The sequence below is a fragment of the Pelophylax lessonae genome (genome assembly GCF_965119305.1).
Source record: "Pelophylax lessonae genome assembly, chromosome: 5".
NCBI classification, from domain to species: domain Eukaryota; kingdom Metazoa; phylum Chordata; class Amphibia; order Anura; family Ranidae; genus Pelophylax; species Pelophylax lessonae.
This window is the reverse complement of record NC_138772.1, coordinates 96,843,265-96,869,969: the sequence shown is the minus strand read 5'-3', so window position 1 is coordinate 96,869,969 and position 26,705 is coordinate 96,843,265. Positions and strand designations below refer to the sequence as shown.

Sequence of the window (26,705 nt, the reverse complement as noted above, 5' to 3'; positions counted from 1 at the left end):
CTGTTCACAAACGCTCTCCATCCAACCTCACTGAGCTCGAGCTGTTTTTCAAGGAGGAATGGGCAAAAATTTCAGTCTCTCGATGTGCAAAACTGATAGAGACATACCCCAAGCGTCTTGCAGCAAAAGGTGGCGCTACAAAGTATTAACTTAAGGGGGCTGAATAATTTTGCACGCCTAATTTTTCAGTTTTTTATTTGTTAAAAAAGTTTGAAATATCCAATAAATTTCGTTCCACTTCATGATTGTGTCCCACTTGTTGTTGATTCTTCACAAAAAATGACAATTGTATATCTTTATGTTTGAAGCCTGAAATGTGGCAAAAGGTCGCAAAGTTCAATGGGGCCGGCTGAATACTTTCGCAAGGCACTGTAGTTATCAATACAAAGAATAGACACTTAACAATACTTAAAGGCTCATTTGGCTGTACTTCTCCTGTGGATCACAGGAGTGCACTGGTTTTCAGCTGAGAGAAGCCTGAAGTCCACTCTCTGCTGACATCACAGAGTTGGTTCAGGCTTGGGCATCATCTCGACCTCAATAATTGGGATCCGCTCACATGCCTGGACCGGCAACAAGCTCAGCCTCTCAGCCAGTTTTTGCTATACAACACTGCATTCATTTAACTGACAATTGCGTGGTCATGCAAAGCTGTACATGAATTAAATTTATGTCATTTTTCCCCCCACAGATAAAGCTTGCTTTTGATGGTATTTGATCACCACTGTTTTTTTTTTTTTTATTTAAAAAAAAAAAAAACGACAATTTTGGAAAAAACTATCTGCTAAAAAATATATCCAATAAAATGTAAAAAAAAAAAAAAAAAAAAAACGTAATTTCATTTAGGCCTATGTATTACGCTACATAGTATTTGTTAAAAAAAAAAAAAAAACAATAAGCGTATAGGTATTACGCAAAGTTGTAGTATATATACTGGATTTTTTTATTTATTTACTTTTTGTGATACTAGTAATGGCAGCCATCAGTGACTTTTAGTGGGACTGAGATATTGTGGCGGACAATCTGACACTAACTGACACTTTTGAAACTTTTTGGGAACCAGTGAAACTAATACAGTGATCAGTGCTACAAATATGCACTGTCACTGTACTAATGACACTGGCTGGGAAGGGGTTAAACATCTAGGGTGCTCAAATGGTTAAATGTATGCCTAACCAGTGCTTTGCAGGGAAACAAAATCCAGCACATCCCCGCTAACAGGGTTGGAGCTCTGCATTGTTTACTTATGCAGAGAACCATCCAGCCTGTCTCCTCGCCGATTAGTAGGTGTCGTGGTCATCCATTGGCCAGCACCGGCTGATTAATCCCAGCAGAAGCTTTAAGCCGGTGGCGCATGCGCTCCCTCTACCTGGAAGTGCAAAGTCACGTATATTTATGTGATTCTGCATAGAACGACTGCCCTGTAGCAATAAATCTGCCATAGGGCAGTCAGAAAGTAGATAATCTAAGGAAGGAGATCAGGCAGGGAGAAAATACAAGTCAATAACAGCATACACATCTATAATTGTAAGGTGAGGCTGCATTATTATAACAGCTTAGGCGTGGAGACTCAGATTTCTTTTTCAAATACCTATTCCTGACTGGCTCAACAGTGGCAGCTCCAATCATTTCTTGGCTTTCTGGTTTTGCTCTCACACTTTCCTAACGTCTGTATATGGTGGCTGACTGTATTTTTGCAGCAAATTCCTTTCTGCTTTGAACACAATAGTTCTCCATGCTGTTTTGCTCTGCCCTCCATCGCTCACCCTTTTTTTTTTTTACAAAAATACAATGTGGGAGGGACAAGGTTTCACCCGGCTATGTGAACACAGCTATTTCCTACTTTAGGTTTCTATGCTATTAGAGGAATTGCCTTGGAGCAGTGATAATGAATGCCTTTTCAAATTGAATGAACTAGTAAACTGCAAGGAATAACGTGACTAATTCTGATTTTTGACCTCAGTGAATCACAGAACGACAAGTAGCCCATATATGTATATATATATATATATATATATATATATATATATATATATATATAAAACATTTTCTTACCTCTGGTCATTATGATGGCTGCTAGAGCTTTGTGACGTGCACATACTGAGAAATTGTCCGTTAGCTCCTGGAATTTCTGCATTACCAGCTTGTATATGGAATCTGCAAAGTCCTAGAATATAAGAACACGTAATAGTGAGTGCCAGACCCGTTCTAAAAATAAATAAATAAAATACATTAAAAAAGGTTACAGGGTATATAAACCCTAACAATGAACTTTTCTTATTTGCTCCCTTTTGGGCTGTTCAACTTACTATTGAAAGCATTTTGTTTTATCTTTTCAATATGTGCAAAAGATAGCTGTTGTTCCTGCCAGAAATGTTGTCAACTGATGACTTCTTGTGCCGCATTCTTATCAGTTATGTTGTTTCTGTCTATCCCTAAAGTAGGCAATAGATGGATCAAAATTCAGCTGCTTCAGCAGGAATTGTTGTGTATGGGGCTGCGGAGCTGCATGACTGTTCAAGGTGCCCATGCTGACCCGTGTCCACACCCAGAAATGCCTACAATGGGCACATGAGCATCGGACTTGGATCATGGAGCAATGGAAGAAGGTGGCCTGGTCTGATGATTTATGTTTTCTTTCACATCATGTTGATGGCCGTGCATGTATGCCTCGCTTACCTGGGAAGAGATGGAACCAGGATGCCCTATGGAAAGAACGTAAGCCAGTAAAGTTAATTTACTAAAACTGGAGAGTGCGAAATCTGGTGCAGCTCTGCATAGAAACCAATCAGCTTCCATATTTTTTTTGTCAAAGTTTAATTGAACAAGTTGAAGTTAGAAGCTGATTGGCTACCATGCACAGCTGCACCAGATTTTGCACTCTCCAGTCCTAGTAAATCAACCAGTGTGATGATTTGTTAGGGGTGTCCTTACCTTCAGGGGTCAGGGCTGTTTTGGGAGCGCAAAAGGGGGACCTACTGAATATTAGGCAGGTGGTTATGTTACGGTGGGTGATCATAATATTATGGCTGATCATTGTAGTCATACCATAGCTTGTTAAGGCAAATGGAATCCATTAAAATAGAAGTATCAAAGCAGCCAATGGCAATAAATGTTTAAAGTACAAGTTAGTATTCCTTTCAGTATCCCTCATCACCACCACAACAGTCATATGGTGATGCTGTACTGCTCTAGTGGCAGTTTGTACAAAAAAAATGTGAAAAAAACAAATTTTATTTAATTAGTTAATTTTCCAAAAAAGTGTGACAAAAAAGTATAACTTCCAAAAATGTACCATACCGCTTACTAAATCCGTTGCACTGTCTACTTTCCATAAAGGGGTAATTTGGGGGCTATTTGCACTGTCCTGGTATTTTAGGGCCTGAAGAAATGCGACAGGCTGTCAGTACATCAGGACTAATCAATTTTCAGATTTATATGCCATAGATTGTAGACTATGTAGCTTTCACACAGATTAAATTACACTAAATTGGGTTATTTTTTACCAAAGAAATGTAACAGAATACATTTCAGCCTAAATTTATGAACAAAGACTATTTTTTATTTAACAGTTGCTTTTATTAAACATGTTAAACAGCATTAACAAGTGAGTGCTGGTTCACATATATGCAATGCGGGAAACCTGCAAATCCACTGCGGGTTCCCGCATCGCATTAAAATCGCAGGTAATTCACTGCCATATGCGAATCGCTGGAGGAGTCATTACAAAGTTAACGACACCCCCAGACTGTCAGTTCGGACATGAATCGTATCGCATTGGTGTGAACCACCATGCGATCTGATTCTGCTGCGGACCCAAAAAAGGGTCCTGTGCGTGTTTTGTCCGAATCCGATGCAAATTCAGCCATATTATCTGTATGGCTGAAATCGCATTGCACTGATATCGCATGTGGTTTTTAAAACAGTGCGCTCCGAATCACATGTGATGTCTGTCATCTCTATAGTGTGAACCGGGACTCAAGGTACACATTAACCAAATCAAACAGTCAATAAACAACAAAGTGAACACAATAGATAAATAGTCATAGGAGTCATACAAACATTAATCCAAAACAGTCCCGTGATTAGTCTAAGAAACAGCCTAGGGAAATGTGACAACCAAAAATCAGACATTACCATGGATTGGGTCAGAGCTAAAAGAAGAGGAACAAAAAAGAATGGAAGGTTATGGTAAGTAACGGAAAAGGGGGAGAAAAAGAGGGGGGAAAGGGGAGAAAGGGGAGAAAAAAGGGAGGGAAGGGAGGATGACGGGGGGATGGGTTGAAGACAATGGAAAAGGAGTAGTACAGATAGGTGGGGTACCATACACAAGGTACAATAAATAATAGGGATGATCGAACTTTTGAAAAGTTCGGTTAGACCAGAACACCCGAACTTCCCAAAAGTTCGGCCCGGATTTGAGAACCCCATTGAAATCAATGGTACCTGAACTAATCAAAAAACAACCAAAGAACCCAAAAAATGCCCAAAAAAACCCTGCAATAACACACCTGGGCATTTTTTTTTGGCGCAGGTGTTTTTTTGGGCATTTTTTTGGAGGCAGGCAAAACATCTGAACTTCTGTATAGGGATATATATACACACACACTTATATGTATATATACCCATACACATATATAGGTGTGAAAGTAGCAGAACACTATACTTGCGCTAATGAAATAATGAAATAATTAACACCAATATGGCTCCGCTCCTATCATACCTATATATGTGTAAGTGTAAAATACATATAAGTGTGTATATATATACCCCTATACAGAAGTTCAGATGTTTTGCCTGCCTCCAAAGACCCCAAAAAAATGCCCAAAAAAACGCCTGCTGCAAAAACACGCCTGGGCGTTTTTTTTTGGCGCTGGCGTTTTTTGGGCATTTTTTTGGGTTCTTTGGAGGCAGGCAAAACATCTGAACTTCTGTATAGGGGTATATATATATACACACACACTTATATGTATTTTACACTTACACATATATAGGTGTGATAGGAGCGGAGCCATATTGGTGTTAATTATTTAATTAGCGCAAGTATAGTGTTCTGCTCCTTTCACACCTATATATGTGCAGGTGTATATATACAGACATGTGTGTGTGTATATACCCCCTATACACATGTTCAGATGTCATGCCTGACTCCAAACATGTCCTCAAAAAATCCCTATAAACGCCTGCAGCCAAAAAGCAGGCTGACAGGTGAGAAGCCATATCGCTGCTCTGAAAGTGACCTAAGAGAAACGATCTTTTCTCTATAGCGGTCACCCTGATATAGAAGGGTTTGGTCACCCTGCCATAGCAGTCAGAGTCAGTTCACCCTACACTACACTACGGTCACCCTGGCACTTAACACTTTCCCTACAAAAACTAAATTTTTGCATCTAACTAAAGTAGAAAATAGCACCCTAACTACACTAGATATCCCTTTCCTCACACTAATAAATGCTAAATTACACTTTTGAAGCAAAATTAACAGAACTGCTTCCACTCTCTTCCATGTCCCTGTATTACAATGCTAGGAATTTGGCGGGGGCTATCTTATATACTGGGGGGCGTATTCACTAATGATTGGCCTAGGGACCCCCTAGTCACTCCAATCACATTCCTAGCATTCTCCTGCCCCCTCAATTGGCTTTTACTAAAGCCCAATCACGGGCTTTTAAAGCCCATTTCCTGTCCCATTGCATTTTGGTCGGTTCTGGTTGCTGAATTCCGAACTTTTTCAGCAAAAAGTTCTAAATTCGGCCGAATCTCGAACAGCCAATGTTCGGGTCGAACTGATGGTCGACCTGAACCGTTCGATCATCCCTAATAAATAACCCTCAGTTATATACCGTGAGATATCAGCACCTAAACAGTAGTGCCCTGCACCTCTATCCAGCCAGCCCAAATTTTATCGAATTTAGCAGGACAGTTTCGGCTACAAGAAAGATTATTTATTTGCAAAACTTTATAACAGAAACAAAGAACATTTTTTTTTTTTTTTACATTTCTGGAATCTTTTACTAATATAGCAAAAAAAAAAAAAAACAGTGATGATTAAATACCACCAAAAGAAAGCTTTATCTGTCTTAAACAAATGATAAAAAATTTCATTTGGGTACAGTGTTGCGTGACTGAGTAATTGGCATTCAAAGTGTGACAGCGCTGAAAGCTGAAAATTGGCCTGGGCAGGAAGAGGGTGAAAGTGTCTGGAGGTGGTTATTTATCGAATCACATACAACGCAAATCTCGTTTACTCATTTCATCTGTGCACAATTTGTTGTGTTGAGAAGATTCTCAACTCCTTTTGTAAATCGGCTTCACTCCAGGCCAGTAGATAAAAGCAAGGATGACAATGACCGCCGTTGAGCATGCACCTTCAAAAACAAGTCAGCAGCTCTCTCTCTCTGTCCAGACACTTGGGAATGGCCCAAGTGAAAACCTAATTATAAGTTTTACTTTTATTGCTTAAAAAATTAATTTAAAGCAAGTGAAAAGCGAACTATGTTCATACAGAATTCAGACAAAAACGAACAAGCTGGAAAGGGTCAGCGGGGGAGGTAATAAATAAATAAAGTTTAGACGAAGCACAAGATATTTTCCTCCAGGTCTTTATTATTTCAACATTGTTTTATCTAAATGTTTTATAGAGTGATGAGAGAGGGACAATTCATCAATAGCTGTTTACTGACTGCCAGAAGCACTTGAGGCTGCCAAATGGCTGCTGCGGAGACTCACTGATTTGTTACTGCTCGCAGGCTTTTGGGGGCATACAAATTAAACAGCATTATATCAGAGTTGGAATAAAATTATATGGATGACATGCTTGATCATAAATGTAGTGACAGCTGGATGTGGCTGGGATTGTCACAGGTCTCTGTCTGAGCAATGAAGTGGACTCCAGGCAGAACGGGTCAAAATGTTACTTGGGTCATTGGCGAGAGGAAGACAAATGCTAAAAGGCATTTAAGCCTGCAAGTCTATCAGAGTAACCATCATAGTTTGGTCTCTCCCTTATGTACTAGGGATTAAGAAGAACTGATTTCTTATTTTAAGGGTATATTTATCCAATCCGAAAACCTCTGTTAACCTAAACATGTTAAAGAGGAACTAAACTGTGGAAGTCATATCCATAAAAGTAAAACCAAGGCAAAGGACTAGTCACCAATATTGCCAGATCTCTCATATTATCTTTTTCCCATAATATGCCTTGCTCTGAACTGTGTCTATGTGTGAAGGTAGCCATATTGGTAGTCACATGGCACAACAGAATTACAAATCTTTTGACAGGTAAACAGTCCATGTATATGTTTTTGAACTTTGTAATTAGTCGTCTGCATGGAAATAGGCTTTACAATTTACCAAGTACAATTCTTAGTGGATTTAGGCTTGCTTGTTAAACTACCAGGAACATGGCCAGTGAATATGGGCAAGTGTGGAGTAAGTTTTCCTGGGTTTGTCTAGGCTTACCTAATCAGACCCCTATAGACCTCACCTATGCCTGCATACTAGGATTGCACCAATACCAGTTTTTTATTGGTGAGTATGAGTACCGATACTTTCGATCAAGTACTTGCTGATACTGAATACCGATACTTTGCAGTGTGATTTGTGTCAATACAAGAAAATGGTGCAAATCACATTGCAAAGAATTGCATGTGATTTGAACAGGAATGCTGTGCGATTCCTTTCTGAATCACATGCGATTTCCCCCACTGCTCCTGTGTGTGTGTGTGTATAGAAAGGGGAAGCACCATCTAGTAGGCAGTTTATTAAAAATGTTATCATTTACATTAAGCACATATCTGGCCATATGCAAAATCTGCATAGGTGTCCGGGTCCCGCCGATGATAGAAAATCATGGCAGCTGGAGGTGCTTACAGGGCTGGAGAAGTTCCAGGACCCCGTGGGTATAGGGCGGAAGTGATGTCAGTGTGGGAGTGGACTGCCTCTACATCTCCTCCAGCCCTGTGAGCGGCTGTGATTTGCTGTCAGCAGCAGGATCGGGACACAGATTTTGGATTTGGCAAGATATGTACTTAATGTGAGTTTTGCCATTTTTAATAAACTGCCCGCTAGATGGCGTTTTTCCTTTTCGTTACACACACAGCAACAGCGGGGGAAATCGCAAGTGATTCGGACAGGAATCACACTGCATTCCTGTTCAAATCGTATGCGATCCTTTGCAGTGTGATTTGCGCCCATTCAAACCACACTGCAAAGTATTGGTTTTGGTATCGAGAGAATTTTCGTGGATACCAATACAAATGCTTGGTATCGGTACTGATACCAATATCAGTGCATCCCTACTGCATACCCATGCCAGGACTTTAACTTATCTACAATATGAATGCTGCATAAACATCTGGCGGCTGGGGTGAATTATTTTTAAATAAAAATTATTTTAAGTAATAATCAGGACTTCTTTGTCAGAGAATAGATGCAAGCAGAAACAACCCCCCTTACCCCATTCTTCTGTCCCCCTTCGAGAAGAGCAGTAAAGTAATGCACAGAACACACTGGCCATGTACAGCACTCAGAATGATAATTACAAAAAAAATAAAATTTAATTCTTCCATAAAATATTTTTTCCAGCCTACCCTGAAGAAGAACTTCGTAAAATAGTCAGCAACTACTTAGCAACCAGCAACTGTTATTGGTAGTGGCTGGCAGTAAAATTATTCTCCCAGCATTGGTGGTCAATGGCTGACTTAAAAAAATAACAAATCTTCCAATCTTCAGCACTGGTGGCAGGCTGGAACAAACCCTCCTCCCCAGCATTGGAGGTCAGCGACTGGCTGGAACAATAACCCTACCCACTGTACTGGTTGTCAGCGGCAGGCTGTAACAACAACCCACTCCAGCATTGTTTATAAATGAAATAGAGTAATACATTAATATTCTAGCCAACGGAATGAATGAACGCCTAAATGCTTGACACACGTGTTTTTTACACTGCTTTTTTCTCTCCTGGAGCAAAGGTGTCCAGGGGAGGAAAAAACCCATCCTGCCTGTGTGCATGAAGCCTAAAAAAAATAATTCTGCATAAACCTCTCCCCTTGCACAAGTCCCAGGTGAAGGCATGGACTACTATTACTACCGACAGAAATTTTCAGTACGCATGAACCAAGCAGTTTGAAATAGAGTTTAGTTCCAGTAAGCAGAGATGCCATCTTGGACACTAAATGTTCACAGACAAAGCACATTATATTGCTAGTAACAGTGTATTATACTGCCATAATTCCTTGGAAATAGCATAATGGTTAATAACATCCATTGATATAGTCCACCTTCCACTGACGTGGTATTTATGCAAATGTTTTTTCAAAGTGTGGACACTTTGGTGTTTATCATTGTTTTGGCTATGTGATGTATAGATGTGATGGTATGTGTAGAAGATACATGCTATCACACGTTTTCTGATCTAACCCAGCCCACACAGGAGGAGCTTATGATTCTCGTATAGTGTTTTAGTAAGAAATATAAGTCAGGCTACAAGTAATAGACTTTTTGGCTCTGATGAAGAGGGCATTCCCCTTGAAACACATCAGCTGCAGTAGACCTGGATGGCTTCTTTCCATGTGGAAGAGCAAGTGCAGCAGATCTGTTCTTTGCTTTTGGAATATATTGATGGACTTGATAACATATGTGTTAGTGAGTGTGGTGGCCTTATATACTTCTGAATCGGAACAGCGAAAATCAACTGGTTTCTGAGCACCACATTTGACCTCAGAATGTTGTTCTCATTTTTAATTCCAGTAAGGCCAAGGTAGACCTATTTACCCTTTAAATAGCCTGTGTAGGTCTTCCCATTGTCTGCTCTGTTTGAGAAAGAACGAGTTTTTCCAACTTGGCCTGGAGCTCTTTAACAAGTGTAACATTTTAACCATTGTAGTTTTTTTTTTTTAAGTAAATTATATATGAAACAAACAAGCAGAGATTTTCATTAACAGCCTTTTGGGTAATACTGGCATTCTATGTGTGTGTCAAAAAGATATTAAATCAATAGATTATACAAAAGCAAGCCTTTTAGTAAACATTTTTCATGCAGCCATGGCCTCTGGGTTTATTGGATGAAATATCTGAAAGGTTAGATTTGCATACTGGTAGGAGCAAACAGTCCTGAAAACTTGCAAAGAAACATGATTTTGTGCTTAGTGAGTGTTATTTGAAGTTATTTAATATCCACTTAGTGTCTTATTTTATTCTGTTTTTGTGATATAGCTTATATTGGTGTCACATTTAGACCAGTTTATTTGTATCTGGTTTCTAGTAAACAGGTCTCACCATGGAATGCAAAAATTAATTTACGACGTGGTGTCCTAGACAAGCACCATTTTCAAAAGGTGAGTGAAACCAGAACATGTATAGGGTTATTACAATGTGCAATGGTGATGGAGAAAACCAAAGTGCCCTACTGGAGACAATGTTTTATATACTGTATGTAATAGGCATATTCCCTTTATACTGTGCAGTCAAGCAATCGGGAATGCAAAGGCAGATAGGTGAGAAAAGAACAGAAAAAAAGGCACAATCCTCAAGAGCCAAGAAGTGTGCATCCAGGTCCTGCATGGGCAGGGAAAATAGATTATAATGCTCCAAAGCTAGTGCAGCTGGCAATACACATTTGGAGAATGCAGCATAGAGTCAAACAGGGCGGATAGATAGCGCTTAATAGCCTGGATAGCCAGGGATGGGTAAACCATAGAAATGAAAGCAGGAAGTAGATAAAACAGTATAGTTCATTATCTAAAATGTAAAAGATGAGTGAATAGAAACCAACAATACCATACTGGTGTGCTGGGCATTGATAGGTTCTAAATATCCAGTCAAACAACAAAGGAGCATGAAGGGTCACCAATACCCATGCTGAATGGAGGTAGATGTCAGCCATTCAGGGAGCCAAGCAGGAGCACAACTCTGGGTTTGTTTCCAGTGATGAGAGTCAATAGCTCTCAGGGTGCACTGACACTAGCACTTTTAACTGGACCCAGGTCTGGACCAGCGATACCTGTTTTACTACACAGTTCTCTATGGAGAGAATTGTGCTTCGGTATTGTTTCATTCACACTGCATCAAATTGTACTGGGTCAGTCCAAGTGGTCCCAGGCACAGTTTGGAGCCCTCACAATACACAAAGGAATGGGCCCAAGGGCTGAGCCACACCTGGGACCAGTCTAAAATGCTAGTGTGAGTGCACCCTGAGAGCTATTGACTTTCATCTCTGGAAGAGGGCAAACCCAGGGTTGTGCCCCAATTTGGCTCCCCCAACGACTGACATCTACCTCCATTCAGCATAGGCATTGGTGCTCCTCCATGCTCCTTTGGTTGTTGGACCGGATTTTCAGAACCCATCAACGTCCAGGATACCAGTGTGGTATCATTGGTTTCTAATCACTCATCTTTTAAATTGTGGATGATAAACTATACTGTTTTATCTACTTCCTGGCTCCATTTCTATGGTTTGCCTGTCCCCAGGTATCCAGGCTATTAAGCGCTGTCTATCTGCCCTGTTTGAGAAAAGAACAGAGAGAATTGTGCATTTAGAAGGGCATAGTGTGGTGCTAGACATATGGATATATGAAATATTTTATGTACTGATGTTTTGATTTCTTATAAATGCAAGCTTTTCGTTAAAGCAGACTCTCAAAAGAATTCAAAGTGTTGCTTATCCTGTTCCTTTCTTAACTTGCAGAATTTTTGTTTGGGGGGGGGGGGGGGGAGTACCCAATCCAACTTTCTCAATCCTTGCCTATTCGAGAAAGGTGTCACCAACAGAGCCCTAAACAGACATAAGAATCTTTTGGATGATTAAATTCTCCAGCATCTACTAACCCACACAGATGCCTGTTTGGGAGCACTGTCTGTGTCCTTGCAGCTGTGGCATACCAATTGACATTAATGGAAATTGCTGCATGAGGATGCATGGAACACCTGTACATCTCTATGCGGATGAACATGGCCCTTCATGGGTGTGCACTTTTGTACTCCCAATCTAAAAGAGGCCTTAACTTTATAACTATGGCAACCTCGTTTTTGAAGCCTTTCACAATACTTTTGTAGCACCCTCATGTGTAGAGTACTTGTGTCAGTTGTCAGCCAAGAGAACTGGCGAGTCAGCAGTCTGGCAGGACTGTGGGAAGTAGCCAGGTGGGCAAGTGAGAGAGGCAGCTGAAGCCAGGCGGGCTGGCAGTGTCTGAAGAGGTGGTGCTGGGATCAGTAGTCACAGGGATTGAAGCTGGACACTGAGTTTTGCTACACAACCTAAGGGGCTCGCTGTCCTTTCCTGTAAAGGGCCTTTACTTCATCTGTCTGTTGCTTTTTGTCAGATCAACTAACAGTGTGCCAGCTGGAGCTGTGATTGTGTTCTGCAAGCAAGTGATGTGCTGGAGAAAGCTGATGAGTGTGTAAATAGACTGTACATAGGAGAGTGTCCCTGAAGAGTTATTGGAAGTCAAGTGGGCATCCCATAATAATCCCAACCCCATCCAAGTTCAATACCACTAATAAAAAAACAAAAGCAAAGTTTCTGGAATGTTTTCCTGACTCAAGTGTGTATTTTGGTGCGCCTGGCTGTGAAGGGAGACGGATCCCTATTCATCAGCGGGCTCCTACGTGGGGTGCACTACACTTTCTTCCTTAAATATCACATAGTAAAAGCTCATTAAGGCATTCGACTATGGCTTATGTATATATTTTATAGTTTTTTGGCTTTAAAAATATAATATACAGTGCATTTACTAATTTGTATCTGCAAATATAATTTAAAAAATTGATGTACACTAAAATAAAAATACTATTTGTGTTCCTAATAACCTGCAAACATCTACCAACCAATCTACTACATCCACCAAAACTCTAATAATTTGTATTCCCATATTGTAGTTATTGTGCTCTATAAAGCATTTCCGGAACATTTAATCAACTTGCACTAAACAGGAAAAATACTCAGGATTTATTGTTTGACTATGATTTCCTTTGATATCAATATTGTAGGGTCAAAACTGCATCTGGCAACCAATAACCAGATAAAGGTTTTTTATCTGAACTCTAACCCTCAAGACCTTTCCTACAGGGACACATATGAGTCTTGCTGCATTCCTGAATAATTCAACGCATTACGGCATTGTGCCCTGGTCACAGCATTATAGGTGCTCTAGGACAAGCCTCTGGTGTCAAGCTGTTATACTAGAAAAGATATTAAATTGGCAGAAATGGGTTTATTTTTGAGTACATGAAAACTCTATAAAGCGACCTACGCTGGGGGGACTAAATCTGAAAAATATTGCTTTGTTTATAGAGCTACAAAAAAAATACAACAAAATACATTTTACATTCATGTTACTGATATGACTTAAAGCGGTATTAAACCCAAAACTAAAAATGTTAATATTTGGCAGCTTACCAATTATTGGATGTAGTGGATTTAAATACAGTACCAAACTGAAGCTGAACTCCAGCTAATACTTTATAATCAGTTTCAGCAAACAGGTCTTCTTTTCCTTTTGGATAAAGGTTTTCCATAAATAAATAAAAGCACCCCTTCTGGTGTTAAATGTTCTGCCTCATCCCTGTAACCGCAAGAGAACTTTTTTGTTGAAAAATAAGAGATGTACTGGCTGGATCACCAGATGAAAATAAACGAAAGAAAGACCAAAAAAGGAAACAGATACAGATATCACATCTAAGAATTTGTAAGCTGTAATATAATAAATGTTTGCTTTTGGGGTTAAAACTGATTTAACCACTTAAGCACCGGAAGATTTTACCCCCTTCCTGACCAGGGTTTTTTTTTGCGTTTTTTTACTGCGTGACTTTAACGGACAATTGCGCGGTTGTGCGACGCTGTACCTAAACGAATTTCACGTCCTTTTTTCCCACAAACAGAGCTTTCTTTTGGTGGTATTTGATCACCTGTGCGATTTTTTGATCATGCGCTATAAACAAAAAAAGAGCGTAAATTTTGCAAAAATAACAATATTTTTCACTTTTTTTTATATGAAATTCCCCCCCAAAAAAAATTAAAAATCAACATTTTTTAACTTTTTAGGCCAATTTGTTTTATGCTACATATGTTTGGTAAAAAAAAAATTGCAAAAAGCGTATTTTGATTGGTTTGCGCAAAAGTTATCGCATTTACTAACAAAGGGAAAGATTTTTGTAATTTTTGGTGTTTTTTTTTAACGAGTAATGGCGGCGATCTGCGATTTTTTTGCGGTACTGCGACATTGCGGCGGACAGATCAGACCCTTGACTGACATTTTTTACACTTTTGGGGGTACCAGTGACATTACTGCAGTAATCAGTGCTATACATATGCACTGTTACTGCAAAAATGACACTGGCAGGGAAGGAGTTAACTGTATTGGACAGGGAGGGGTTAAGTGTGTCCTAGGGGCGTGTTTCTAACTGTAGTGGGACAGGTCTACTATTGTAAAAACAGAGATCAACGGTTCTACATAGTAGAACTGTCTGATCTCCATTTTTACACAGGGGAGAATGACAGGCGGCTTGTTTACATAAGCCGCCCGCCTTTCTCCCGCTGTACCGACGATCGTAGTGTGACCGGCGGACATCGGGTCTGCCGGTCACACGCCCGCACTCCTCCGTGAACGAGCCGAGGTGGGCGCGCGCCTCAGCGGGCGCACGCTCGCCCGCTATTGGTTCAAAACCCGGTGACAGGCGAGCGACGTAGACCTACGTCACTCTGCCTGGCCGGGGCTGACTGCCGCAGTAAATATACTGTGCGCAGTCGGCAAGTAGTTAATAATGTATTCTGCCTTTTTTAGGGTAAAATAACAATATAATTTCAGTGGGTTTTCCACAATTAAAAATGCAGTTGTCTGTATTCTCATTTTGATGCATTTTAGCCAAAATTTAAATCCCCTTGTGGTTTAGGAATACGCAATAATAATTTGACCCCCAATTATAGATATGCTAGTTTACAGACCATCAGTTGTTCCTGGAATGTTGGACAGGGTTATGTTTGATTCCTGATATCTATGGGAACCTTTGGATCAGGGCAAGCTCAAAGATTCTCAGCAGATCACCAGCTGCAATTTTTCAATATTTATCTTAAGGCACAACTGTGAACTATGAAAGTTGAAGTACATGGAGCAGTATCAAGGCATTATATTGATCATTTTCAAATATATTCTACATTATAATTTATTACACATGAAAATGTATGATACTTTATTATTATTTTACTTTATTATAATTCACAATAAATGCATAATTTTATTTATATTAATTTATGATTTATTATAGAACATGGAGTATTGTTTTTTGTTCATTTTTTAAAAAATTATAATGCATTTATAATTCTAGAACATGGTGTATTGTTTGTTTTTTTTTTTTTTTTTAATTATTATTATACATTTATAATTCTCCCTTCCTTGTCTGGTAATTCTATAACATGGTGTATGATTTTCATAGGGGTAAGCAGTGCATGGGTTTTGAGAGGTCACAAGACTTATGATATCCACTAAAGCACAACCATCTCCTTTTTCCATACAGACTCAATAGATGGCTTTGCATTAAAAGCAAAAACACAAACTGTCTCAGGCTACCTGTTATAGTTTTATTTTCTCAATAATAATCAACAATTTATTTGATGCCAACAGAGATGGAGACAGTACCAAAAAGAGTAAGCATCATTTCTGTCTGTCTATGGAAATATCAAACAAAGCCTTTGACAAACTGAGTGCAGGTGTGCATTCTTATGCATGAAATATTTACAGGTAGCTTAGAATAAACCTGTTGACTGACAGGTAGATTGATAAAGACTAGCTTCCTTGGTCATCACCGCTTCTCCTTCCCTTTTTGACTCCCTCACATCATAAGCCACTAATCATAGCAACAGCCCCATAGTGGTGATTCAGAACTGGTGACTACAGAAGCTGGTTGCTATTTGCATATTAAGGTGCAATGATTTTCCCAAAGCACTCTAAGGGCAGTTGAGTACATACATTTAGCCTTCGACCTCTTGCATTAAAATCATGTCTTGAAAACAAAATAGTGTTGCAGTGTAATATTCATTTTTAAATTAATAAGATTACATGCCAAAATTGCTAGTACCACCTTACACCACCCACCTGCACAGATTTCCCTGTGTAAACTGTTATGAGGTTGCCAAAGTTGAATATGTACAAATAGTTTTTTTTTGGCCTGAACATGGCTCTAAAAAATTTTGAAATTTTGAAGGTTTCAGATTGTCAGGCAAGAATTTGTAAAGTTGGACATCCTCAGAACTCATGTCACAAACATGTCACATTTAACTGCTAAAGACACAAAATACTCCAAGGATAACCCTGGCCAGATGAGTCAAAAGTCACTTTCAAAGGCCATTTATCATCATTTCTTTAGTTTTTGCAAAAGCTCAGGAGCACATTATTCCATTTCACACTTCTCAAATGGAAACTTTTAGTGCCACTGTAATTACCTGACTGCATCTCACAAACAAATGAAAAAAATGTGAGTGTTAGAATTACAGTAAACCCAAATTAACTGCCTGCATAAATATCAATATTAAACAAATCATTTAAAATCAGTACTAAGATGTCAGTGCTGCAAGATCTTGGCACAAGGACTCTAAGGCATTGGCACTAGTGATCAGCTCTGGGGTGTCAAAACAATAGCATGGCAGAGGGGTATGGATGGAGGTAGGGGTGGAAGGGAGGAAAACTGCCATGGGGAACATGAACCAATACAAAATAATAATAATAAAAATTTACATGCATTTGGAAGCAGTGATTTTTTTTTTTTTAGAACTGACATTTGTAAAGGACTAAAGTTTTACAATTGCCAGCTTCCTATTTAAAAAAAAGAAAAATATTAAAAAATAAATAAAACATCATACAAACACCTAAGAGTCTATTATGTCTTTTAAGGATTATTTGGAGGGGTTTGTGTGCTGTTTTTTTCTTTTTTAAAGAAGCTGGCAATGGATGTAATTTGCCAGCAATTTAAATGGGTTCATATTTGATGGCAAAGCATCCTGTCTCCATGTTGATTAGAACAAGGGCCTCTTTCCCACAACTCTTGGTTTTGGGCATCTGCGGCTGCGGGCAGGGGGCTGATTGAAATCTTTAATAATAAATGCACCCCAGTTATCAGTATGAATATGAGTATGAATATGAATGCCATACTTGCCGAATGGGTAAATGTTCAGACAATCATCTGAATGCCTGAACAGCCAAAGTTCAGTCCAAACTTGTTTTCGGACCAAACTTTGAGCTCATACCTAAGTAGCATGGAAAGCAAAGTAAAGTTTTAAACTAAAACACTTTTTTTTTGCTTAGTTTTGGATAATGTAGGGAATACTTAAGTCCCCTCTCAGCTTTTTTCTCTGTGTTCTATTGAAGAAATCTCACTTCTTTTTCGGTCCTGTAGTTAATGGGAGGAAAGTCACTCAACAGTAAAGGATATCCTCTCTTAAGCTGGCCATACACTAATCGAGGCCTGATGAATTTTGATTGGTGTGTGGGCTCCCTCACTTGACAAAAGTTGATTGTTTAATCAACCTCTGTCAAAGGGACATGTAACAAGACCTCCAGTGGTCTGTAATAAGATACAAAAAAATATAAGGACATTCCTTGAAGCAGGCATCTCTACCAATGAGGATTTATGGGTCTTTTGAGGAACTAAAATAATAAGTAATGAAGATGTGGCATGTATTTGGAAAGCAATTTATATACTGTGCTTCATGAGAAAAATAATACCGCAAGGTCATGTAAAAGTAAAATGAAATTGGGCAGCCTGTGGTTTTATGGATCCTGTTTCAAAAATTCAAAAAATAACTGAAAAAGTTCTATACTGGTGGGCAACGTCAAGGGAATGCTTGGGGGAAACCTGCACTGAGAAAAAAACACAGAGAATGCCAATACTAACATCCTCCTAAAAATGCAAGATGCCAGGCTGTCTCAGCTTCAATCCTTTCTGAGACATCGACTTGGGACATGAATGAAGATTAGAAGATCAGAGTTAAGAAAAACCTTCTGATCTGCTTTCCTATTTAGGTAATGACTTTGAGTATTTTAGACACTGGATTAGCATGCCAACTAGGCAACTCGCCTTTTAAGGAGTGGTCAGTACGGCAGCTTTCATATTTTCTCACTACAGGTTTCCTTTTTTGCTTGTTATTTGCCTATACCCTGGACCCTATAGAGACTGCATAGGCAGTCCAACTCCTCCAGGATGGCACATCAATGTGTGCCTTTGTCAGAAGGTTTGCTGTCTTACATAGTTACATAGTTACATAGTTAGTGAGGTTGAAAAAAGACAACAGTCCATCCAGTTCAACCTATGATGTGTGTGTGTGTGTGTTTGCTTTTAACCGTACATTGTACACCCCTGTATGTTGTGGTCTCTAAATGCTCCCTGCTGATACGACTGCTTGTGGAAGAGAATTCCACATCCTTACCGCTCTTACAGTGTAGAACCCCTTATGCATTTTAAGGTTAAACCTCCTTTCCTCTAGTTTTAGTGAGTGGCCCCGCGTCTTATTGTATTCCCTTACTCTGAATAGTTTGTTCCTTATGCTAGGGTCACCAGTACAGTATTTGTACATTGATATCATATCCCCCCTCAATCGTCTCTTCTCCAGAGAGAATAAGTTCAGTGCTTGTAGCCTTTCCTCATAGCTGATGTCCTCCATTCCCCCAATCATTTTTGTTGCCCTTTTCTGGACTCTTTCCAATTCCAGCACATCCTTCCTGAGGACCGGTGCCCAGAACTGGACAGCATACTCCAGATGTGGCCGGACCAGAGTCTTGTAGAGAGGGAGGATAATGTCTTTATTTCTGGAGTGAATCCCCTTTTTTATACATCCCAGTATTCTGTTGGCTTTACTTGCAGCGGCTTGGCATTGCATGCCACTGCCAAGCCTGTTGTCTACCAGTACCCCCAAGTCTTTTTCCATCTTAGACTCACCCAGAGGTTCCCCCCCCCTAGTGAGTAGCTTGCTTTCAGGTTTTTGGCCCCCAAGTGCATTACTTTACATTTTTCAACATTAAACCTCATCTGCCATGTAGTTGCCCACCCCGTTATTTTGTTCAGGTCTGCTTGTAAGGTTTCCACATCCTGCATAGAAGATATTGGCATGCCTAGTTTAGTATCATCTGCAAATACTGAGATTGTACTAGATATCCCCTCCTCTAGATCATTTATGAATAAATTAAACAGGATTGGTCCCAGGACCGAACCCTGGGGGACCCCACTTTCCACACCCGCCCAATCCGAGTACTCCCCATTAATCATCACCCTCTGGACTCTCCCCTGGAGCCAGTTCTCTATCCAGGTACTCACCTTATGGTCCATACCTACCTTCCTTAGTTTGTACAGTAAGCGTTTGTGGGGAACGGTGTCAAAGGCCTTTGCAAAGTCCAGATACACCACATCCACCGGCTTACCTTTATCTAGATGGCAGCTCACTTCATCGTAGAAGGTTAATAGATTGGTTTGGCAAGAACGATTTTTCATAAATCCATGCTGATTGCTACTAATAATACAGTTTTCATTACTAAAGTCTTGTATGTGGTCCCTTAACATCCCCTCCAAAATCTTGCAGACTACAGATGTTAGGCTGACCGGCCTATAGTTCCCCGGGATACACCTCGGCCCCTTTTTAAATATTGGTACCACATTGGCTTTTTTCCAATCAGCTGGCACCATACCCATCTGTAAACTATCCTTAAAGATCAAGAATAAGGGTCTGGCAATCACCTGGCTGAGCTCTTTAAGAACCCTCGGGTGCAAGCCATCCGGTCCCGGTGATTTATTTATGTTAAGTTTCTCTAGTTTAGTTCTAAGTCTATCTTCTGTTAGCCATGGCGGCACTTCCTGAGGTGTGTTGTTTAGTTCGGCCTTACAAGCTAGGTTCGTGTAGCCCCCCGATTCTTTTGTGAAGACCTAAGAGAAGAATTGATTTAACACTTCCGCCTTATCTTTGTCCTCAGTGGCCATATTACCTTTGTCATCTTTTATGGGGCCAATGTGTTCTGGCCTCGCTTTCTTACTGTTTATATACTTAAAGAACTTCTTGGGGTTCTTTTTACTCTCCTCCGCTATATGTCTCTCATGTTCTATTTTAGCCGCCCTGATTTCGCCTTTACATTTCTTATTACGCTCTTTGTAATGATTAAATGCTGCCAATGACCCCTCAGTCTTGTATTTTTTGAAGGCCTTTTCTTTAGCACTAATATGCATTTTTATGTTGGAGTTTAGCCACCCACGGTTTAATTTTGCTCTTTTAAATTTATTTCCCTTTGGAATGCACTGGTCAATCCCCTTGTTAAGTATGCTCTTGAAGCGCTCCCATTTTTCCTCCGTGTTCTTTGTTCCCAGGGTTCTATCCCAATTGATATTTTCTAGCATCGAGCGCAGTTTTGGGAAATTGGCTCTTTTGAAATTCAGCGTCCTTATATTACTCCTCTGTCTCCTATAACTGCAATTAATACTGAAACTTATTGACCTATGGTCACTGTTTCCTAAGTTGTCCCGTATTTCTATATCCGTGATCAGGTCTGAATTGTTGGTAATCAGCAGGTCAAGCACCGCATCTTTTCTCGTCGGTGCATTCACCATCTGACCCATGAAATTGTCCTGCAAAACATTTAGGAACTGCCTAGCCTTGGCTGAGTGTGCGGTTCCTTCTGCCCAGTCTATATCTGGATAATTAAAGTCCCCCATTATAATGACGTTTCCCGTCCTTGCTGCCAATCCTATCTGTAAAATGAGGTCCGCCTCCCCCTCCTCCCTCAGGTTGGGGGGCCTATAGCATAAGCCCAATATTACCTTCCCCACCGTGCCTTCCCTTTGAAGCTCAACCCATAGGGATTCTGCCTCGTCCTTAGCTCCAATATTAATATCATCCCTCATATTTACCTGTATACTGTTCTTAATATACAGACATACCCCTCCCCCTTTTTTACCTTCTCTATCTCTGCGATAAAGGGAATATCCCTGAATGGACGCCATCCAATCATGAGAGCTGTCAAACCAAGTCTCAGTTATCCCCACAAAATCGAAGTCCTCCTCAAACATCAGCAGCTCCAGCTCTCCCATCTTGTTGGCCAGGCTTCTGGCATTGGTATACAAGCCTCGTAATTTTGTCCGGTTACATATATCCTCATTTAATGTTTTTAGGCTACTCTCTTGATTTTTCCCCATACCCACCCTGGGTATAGGAGCTCCGAACTCCCTACCGCTAATGCCCCCATTTCTGCCCTCTGAAACTTGCTTACCGCTGGCTAATTCTACATCTGTACCCTCCCCCCCATTCCCTAGTTTAAAAGCCATGTGTCTCCCAGCACAGTCTCAAGAGCATGGAAAAGATTCCAGGAGACAGGCAGTTACTCTAGGAGAGCTCAACAGGGACATAGAAGGTCCTTAACCCATCAGCAGGACCAGTATCTGCTCCTTTGTGGATGGAGGAACAGGATGAGCACTGCCAGAGCCATACAAAATGATCTCCAGCAGGCCACTGGTGAGAATGTCTTTGACCAAACTATCAGAAACAGACTTCCTGAGGGTTGCCTGAGGGCCTGACATCCTCTAGCAGGCCCTGTGCTCACTGCCTGGCCCCGTGGAGCTCGATTGGCATTTTGCCATTAAACACCAGAATTTGCAGGTCCGCCCCTGGTGCCCTGTGCTTTTCACAGATAAAAGCAGGTTCACCCTAAGCAAGTGACAGACGTGAAAGGGTCTGGAGAAGCCATGGAGAACATTATGCTGCCTGTAACATCGTTCAATGGTGGGTTAGTGATGCTCTTGGGAGGAATATCCATGGAGGGACGCACAGACCTTTATAGGCTAGACAATGGCACCCTGAATGCCATTAGGTATCGGGATGAAATCCTTGGAACCATTGTCAGACCCTACACTGGTGCAGTGGGTCCTGGGTTCCTCCTGGTGCATGACAATACCCAGCCTCATGTGGCAAGAGTATGCAGCCAGTTCCTGAAGGATGAAGGAATTGATACCATTGAATGGCCCCCTTTTTCGCCTGACATAAATCCAATAGAATGCCTCTGGAACATTATGTTTCGGTCCATCCGATGTCACCAGGTTGCACCTCAGTCTGTTCAGGAGCTCTGTGATGCCCTGGTCCAAATTTGGCAGGAAATAATGATATGATAAAGGTAAACAGGACAAAAAGAGAGGGGAAATTTTCCTAACGGGGCACAGACAACAACAAATACTTGGCAGGAGTTCTAACCCCATCCCCGCTCTGTTCAAAACTAAAAAAATAATTTTTCCTTTAGTTATACTTTTAGGCATGAAGAAATGATCCTTATAGGTTTGCATTGTATTATGTCCACTAATGCCACTAGCATTAAGGGGGTGGGAACTTGGATGCATAGTAAGAATCACAAATTGAGTCACAGAATTTACTACCTGAGACACTTGAACACATTTCTCTCCTACATTAGATCCTATCTTTCTAATATTTGTTTCTTTTGGCAATACGTGTTTTACCAATTTATCTTGTATCTTACCTACTGTTTACTAGCCCCTGCACAGGTGTCACCATTGTTACATTTTTTTCTTGTTAAAAAAAGGAAAATTGAAACGAGATTAGGGGTGAATATTTACCTGCCTAAAATTTACTAATGCTGTAGGAATCAATTGTTGTTGGTACCCTGTGAATTTAAGTTACAATCCTAATATTTAATATTTATATTTCTGCCTCTGCCACCAAGATCTGCATGTAGTTACAGTATAAGTTCTCTTAATTTCTGGACATAGCAGATATCTACAGAAAATGAGTGTGCTTAAGGAAAATGTAATATTAGCCTATAACACTTTGGGCAACTAAGCAAAAATATGGAATTTTATCTAAATTGAGAAGTTCTGGTATTTCCAATAGGTTCCCATTATGTAATATTAAAAACAGGAAAGAATGACAGCCATCATGTTAACATTATACTCTGTCTTACTTTGTGAATAATATTAAGCCTTATTTTTATTTATTCATACTAAATGTGTGGTCCTGTTGGAGCTTTTTACCATACATAAACACATAATTGATAGGATGCCCTTAATATTACACCGTTTAGAAATTCCAAAACAGACCCATGCAGCACAGAGGTCTGTCCACTACTTTCCGATTAAGCTAAAAGTAATTTATTTTTTGTTTGTGCTTGGCTATTACTGTCTAAGCTTTTACCCTTATCTCCATTTCTTGCTGTCTTTCTATTACTCGTCATTTTTGTAACAGAAAAACAGAAAGCACAAAATATACTAATCCCAGCATCAACCTTGGAGGATGTAAGCCGTGTGCAAAGTTTTTTTTTTCTTTCAGCTGCGATAAAATCTTGCCTATAACCATGTCCAACCTTTTCAACAGCAAGACCAGATGGCTTTGCAGCCCATATGACAGACTTTACCCACTGAAGCCTTTCTAAGTGGCTACGTGTCTTTGTTTCTCAGTTGTGGTAAATGCTCAGAAAAAGAGGTATGGAAAATTTGCTGGCATTAAAAGTCATCAGAAGCAAACACTCAAAAAAAGGCAAATTATACCTGTTGGACCAATGCTTTTCAAAGAAAAAAGGTATTAAAGGAATTCAAGAAAGCACAAGACTTTAAAAGTTTTATTGTACAGAAGTCATCATGTTTAAAAAGTTAGATGTTATTTTAAGATCTCTCTGTGCTCTGTTCTGTGAAATTGGTAGAAGCAGAGTGATAAGTACTCAGTCATCAAGAATGGAGGCCAAAAATAACTACCAAATATCCAGACTAACTAAATATACTGAAGCAGAGAGGGTAAGGGGTTGGCTGTCAGAGACACTGTACATACATAATACTCTCGTATTCAGGCTTTGTGGCACTGAATTTTTAATTATTATTTTTTAATAGTTATGTAATCATAAAATACTATTTTTATATACTTGATATTTAATAAATTTTTTGGCACATAAAAAGTCAAACTTGACTGGCTCATCAAACCAATCTAGTTTGTTTATTAAGGTTCATAGTTATATAAAGTGTAGGAATCTGCTGCCTTCTACTTTCTGAATTTGTAAACTCCTGTAAATATGTATACACTTCCTGTCCCTGGGCTGTTGGCTTTTAAACCCTGGAAGGAGGAAGTGAATAGAGAGGGAGAGAGAGAGGGGGAGTCTTAGACGCATGTCCTGTCTAAGTGGTAAATCTTACAACAGAGGGGAGTTAATGCAAGTTTTCCTATTATCTAATAGTTTTACTGCCTCTGCTGAGTGTATATCTTAATCCTTGTGAAAGAGTATCTCTGCCCTGTCCTTGTTATTTCATATGCACAGTGCCAAATAGCTAGGTTTGTGCCACTGTGTGTGTAGTAGTCACCTTCCAGTACATTGGTAAGTGAACCTGTTTATTGCATTATAGTTTATATGCGGCTCCTGTTATTCTAATTAACCCTGACACTTCTGGTCTGGGATTCTATAGCTATTTTTAGCTTAGGGCTTGATAACCAGCATAGATTAATGCCAAGTTAGGCTTCCGGTTGCTACGTTTGGTTCATTAACTAAGAGGTCTGGTTGCATGTCGAATTAAAAACTATTAGGGAGGGACTAAAGTTCAGAGTAGATAGACTGACTCTGAGTTTCAGTACTACAGTTCCAGTGTCACTTCATAGTTCCTGCTGGGGAGAATCTTTGTTCCAAGCTGGTTGGACAACAGTTGCGGGATCCCACCATAACCACAGATCTTGCCATCAGGTCCCTGACGCAAAGACAGATGCCACATCATCCTCAAGAGCCTCTGCAACTGGGCTTTGCTGCAACATTCATCTGAAGGTACAGTATCTCTATTAATAACTAAATATAACTGGGTATATGTGCACAGTTCCACCAGGACTCTTATCGGGTCCCTTTTCTGATAATGCCTGCTTGTACATCGGATGTATGTACTGTTATTAACCACTTTGCCACTGAGTACCGTAGTACTACTGCGGCAAAGTGGCTCGTTATCGTCTGACGACGTAGACCTAGGTCGTCAGACACTCCCCCTTGTGGGCGGCGCTCGCGCGCCGCCGGAGGCTCGCTCCCGCTGTATTCAGTCACAGCGGGAGTCGGGCCAGGGGAGGAGCAGCGGCGATCGCCGCTGCTCTGCCCCGATCGTCGGGGATCTAGTGTGGAGATCCGCCCGCCTGTGTAAACACAAGTGGGCGGATCTCCCAAGTGACAGGGAGTGACAGATCGGAGTGTTCAGCATAGCTGAACACTCCGATCTGTCCCTGGCTCACAGTCACCTCCCCCCCACACGTCAGTAAGCACCAGGCATACATTAACCCCTCCCTCTCCAATAAAATTAACCCCTTCCCTGCCAGTGTCATTTTTACAGTAACAGTGCATATATATAGCACTGATTACTGCAGTAATGTCACTGGTACCCCCAAAAGTGTCAAAAATGTCAGTCAAGGGTCCGATCTGTCCACCGCAATGTCACAGTCCCGCAAAAGAAATCTCAAATCGCCGCCATTACGCGTTAAAAAAAACCCACCAAAAATGACAGAAATCTTTCCCTTTGTTAGTAAACGCAATAACTTTTGCGCAAACCAATCAAAATACGCTTATTGTGAATCTTTTTACCAAACACATATAGCAGAAAACAAATTAGCCAAAAATTTAAAAAATTTTTGATTTTTACATTTTTTGGGGGGAATTTCATATAAAAAATGTGAAAAATATTGTTGTTTTTTCCAAATTTACGCTCTTTTTTTGTTTATAGCGCAAAAAGTAAAAATCGCACAGGTGATCAAATACCACCAAAAGAAAGCTCTGTTTGTGGGAAATAAAGGACGTAAGTTACGTTTGGGTATGGTGCCGCACGACCGCGCAATTGTCAGTTAAAGTTGCACAGCGCCGAATAGCAAAAAGTGGCTCAGACGTAAGACAGCAAAATGCTCTAGTGGTAAAGTGGTTAATCTCATATATAGCTTGTCTTATTTCTATACTGGTGTGCATCTATATACTTATGGTTAATGTTATATACTAGTTGCAGTACTTCCTCTGCTTACAAATACTTTGTTTAGATTACTGATTAATATTCCAGGAAGGGAATCCATTTTGAGTACAGAGGCCTTGTCCTGGGTGGAGGCACTGCCAACTTTATTATCAAACCCACTCTTCCTCTTAGCAAAGGTTTTATTTCACTTATTTGCCTACAGGTTTAGCGCAATATCCTGTTGGGGAAGGGCTATTTCTCATATCTCCCCAAAAGATGGCTACGCAAGAAAACATTAACATTCAAGTCCAAATATGATGTTATATCTTAAATTTCCCTGTGATGTCACTAGCAACCTAAAACCAGGTTACACAGCTGTGTAGATAAATGTAATAATTTGATTATGTTAGAGGGTTTATAGAAAAAAAAAAAAAAAACCTAAAGACAATGTCTGCAGTAATTCACAAACTGGATCAGGTTGAAGTGGAACCTAAAACAAGTAGCAAAATACACAGCTGAAATACATGCAGTATAAATTAAGTTATGTACCTGGGAAAGCGTTGTAAGTGCTCAGCCAGTCTTGTGATTTACACACCTTGTGCAACCCATCCCTCTCCTTTTGCACAGATGCCTATCTGGCACCACCGGCTATAATTGTGGTCTTCTTAAAGCACCTTATAAATGTGACTGCATAATTTATATGTTTTAATTCCTTGATTTCTAATACATTTACTGCAGTATAAGATTATTATTTCATTGTGCTTGTGGCTTCTTTTGGTTATGAGAGG

General features: G+C 40.1%; 1 protein-coding gene across 1 annotated transcript in view; it reads right to left on the bottom strand.

Annotated features, from left to right (window-relative positions):
• The window catches only part of ADARB2 (adenosine deaminase RNA specific B2 (inactive)), an 801,349-nt gene that overhangs the window by 143,774 nt on the left and 630,870 nt on the right, over nucleotides 1-26,705 (bottom strand). The window contains exon 5 of the mRNA XM_082258125.1: nucleotides 2,056-2,167. Coding sequence (XP_082114251.1) covers nucleotides 2,056-2,167 — 112 coding nt within the window. The remainder of the gene's footprint in view (nucleotides 1-2,055; nucleotides 2,168-26,705) is intronic.